The sequence below is a fragment of the Saprolegnia diclina genome, assembly GCF_000281045.1.
Source record: "Saprolegnia diclina VS20 unplaced genomic scaffold supercont1.52, whole genome shotgun sequence".
In the NCBI taxonomy this organism is placed as follows: domain Eukaryota; phylum Oomycota; class Saprolegniomycetes; order Saprolegniales; family Saprolegniaceae; genus Saprolegnia; species Saprolegnia diclina.
In genome coordinates, this window is record NW_008246119.1 from 159,207 (window position 1) to 160,985 (window position 1,779).

General features: G+C 56.4%; 1 protein-coding gene across 1 annotated transcript; it reads left to right on the top strand.

Annotated features, from left to right (window-relative positions):
- Nucleotides 1–81: 81 nt before the first annotated feature.
- SDRG_12745 (hypothetical protein) lies at nucleotides 82–432 on the top strand (the record flags this gene model as incomplete). Its single annotated transcript, XM_008618827.1, has 1 exon — nucleotides 82–432. The coding sequence occupies one exon, from the start codon at nucleotides 82–84 to the stop codon at nucleotides 430–432; it is 351 nt and encodes a 116-aa protein (XP_008617049.1).
- Nucleotides 433–1,779: the final 1,347 nt, after the last annotated feature.

Here is a 1,779-nt window from a genome sequence, read left to right on the forward strand (position 1 = left end):
CGTGGCGAGGCCGCGCTTTTCGAGCAGCTCAAGAAGCAGCCTGTTGTGGCGCTTGCGACGACTGGCAGCTATGTGTGGCGAATGTACAGCGCTGGCGTCGTCTCGTGGTGCCCACGCGGGCCCCTCAACCAAGCCGTGCTCGTTGTTGGCTACGGCACCGAGACCTCTGGCTCGGACGCACCGCCCATCGGCTTTTTCGAGGTGCGCAACGCGTGGGGGTCCGACTGGGGCGAGCGCGGCAACATTCGCCTTGAGCGTGGCTACCGGGATTTTGGCACGTGTGAGGTCGCGGCGCGCCTCACGTACCCGACGCTCCTGCCTTCGGTCTCCAAAGCGAGATCCGCCAAGTTGCCGCGCAAGCCAACACCAACGTCCCACCGCATCCCGCGACCGACGACCGACGACGGTATTGTCGACGGTTTGGATTCGTAGGCGCCGTCGTCAGAACGCGTCCAGGCATTAATCGACCGTGGTCAGCGCAGAATCGCGCTTGTAATGCACGATGTTGATGCACAATTTGATCAGTTGCTGTTCGAGTTCTCTTGTCGATTCGCTGTACTACAGGCTACGCGCCAGGGACTTCAGAGAACCTGATGTCTTCATGCAAGCGCAGTTCGATGAACGTGCGGTCTAATGAGATCAGGGCGTCTACCGCCACGGGCAATGGTCGAGTACAGCAGGCTGCAACAGACTACGGCTCGTACATGGTGCTCTCTGCGTGCGGTATTTCTGTCGATGCACCTATGTATATATGTTGGCAATCGACGCAGTCCGACCTCGTCGACGCGTCAGCAGAGCGTGGTTGATGATAGCAAGATAGCAGACACTACGAGCCGTGCAAGCGCCACGACTCTGCCTGCACCGAATCCTTCCAACACCAACGGACTTCAACGAGTAGGCTCTTTGGTTGTTGCAATGAGATCTTGAGGTGGAAGCCTCGATCGGCCCCGCCGGCTTGTTTCTGAGCGCATGACGCAGCGACGTCGACTGGTGCCATGCTCTCATCGCCGAAGCTCCCTCTTTCTCAAGGTGCTGTCTGCGATGGGGTTCTCCTCTCGATGGTAGCCATCGGTTCCCTTCTTCTCTCAATAATGACGACTGTCGCTATGCTCCACATCTCGGCCGACACCACATTTATGATTTTTTTATTCTTTTTGGGCGTGCTTGGCCGTAGCAGCGCCAGAAGCCGGACGTTTGAACCTTCGAAACGAATTCGAGTCGATAAAAAATCCAGGCTGCCTTGGATATCTATTGCAGCGTGCTTGACAAAAATATGACGCAGAGTCGGGCATGCGAGTATATGAAGGTACTCGTCGTCCGCTTCCGCGAAATCGGATATCGAACCCTGCCTCTACAGAGTGACAAGCTTGCGCTTTGCCACTAGGCTATAGAATTGGCTCTTGCTTTTACGCTTTGCAGTCCCTACTGTTGATTTTGTTTTGACGCCGGTCGTAGAATCGCAGCGACCCTTTGCACGACCTGAACTCTGCGCTGGACGCGCGAGACAGATACCCTACCCCTTGTCGAAACCTACCCCTCGTAGCAGGTGCATCCGTCGACGACACACGGGACTGAATCGACAACGGCGCGTCATTGATGGGGAGAGCCGGATACTATGTCGATCTTCCAGCACCAACGCCTTAAGAAATAGCGAATCCTGCGCGTGCTTGTTTTCTTAGTTGATGCTGCGATCAGTCGGTTTCCAAGCGCGTGACGCTTCCCTTCCACACTCGGACGATCTCACTTCGTCCTGCTCAGCATGCGCTCCCTCTGCTTGCT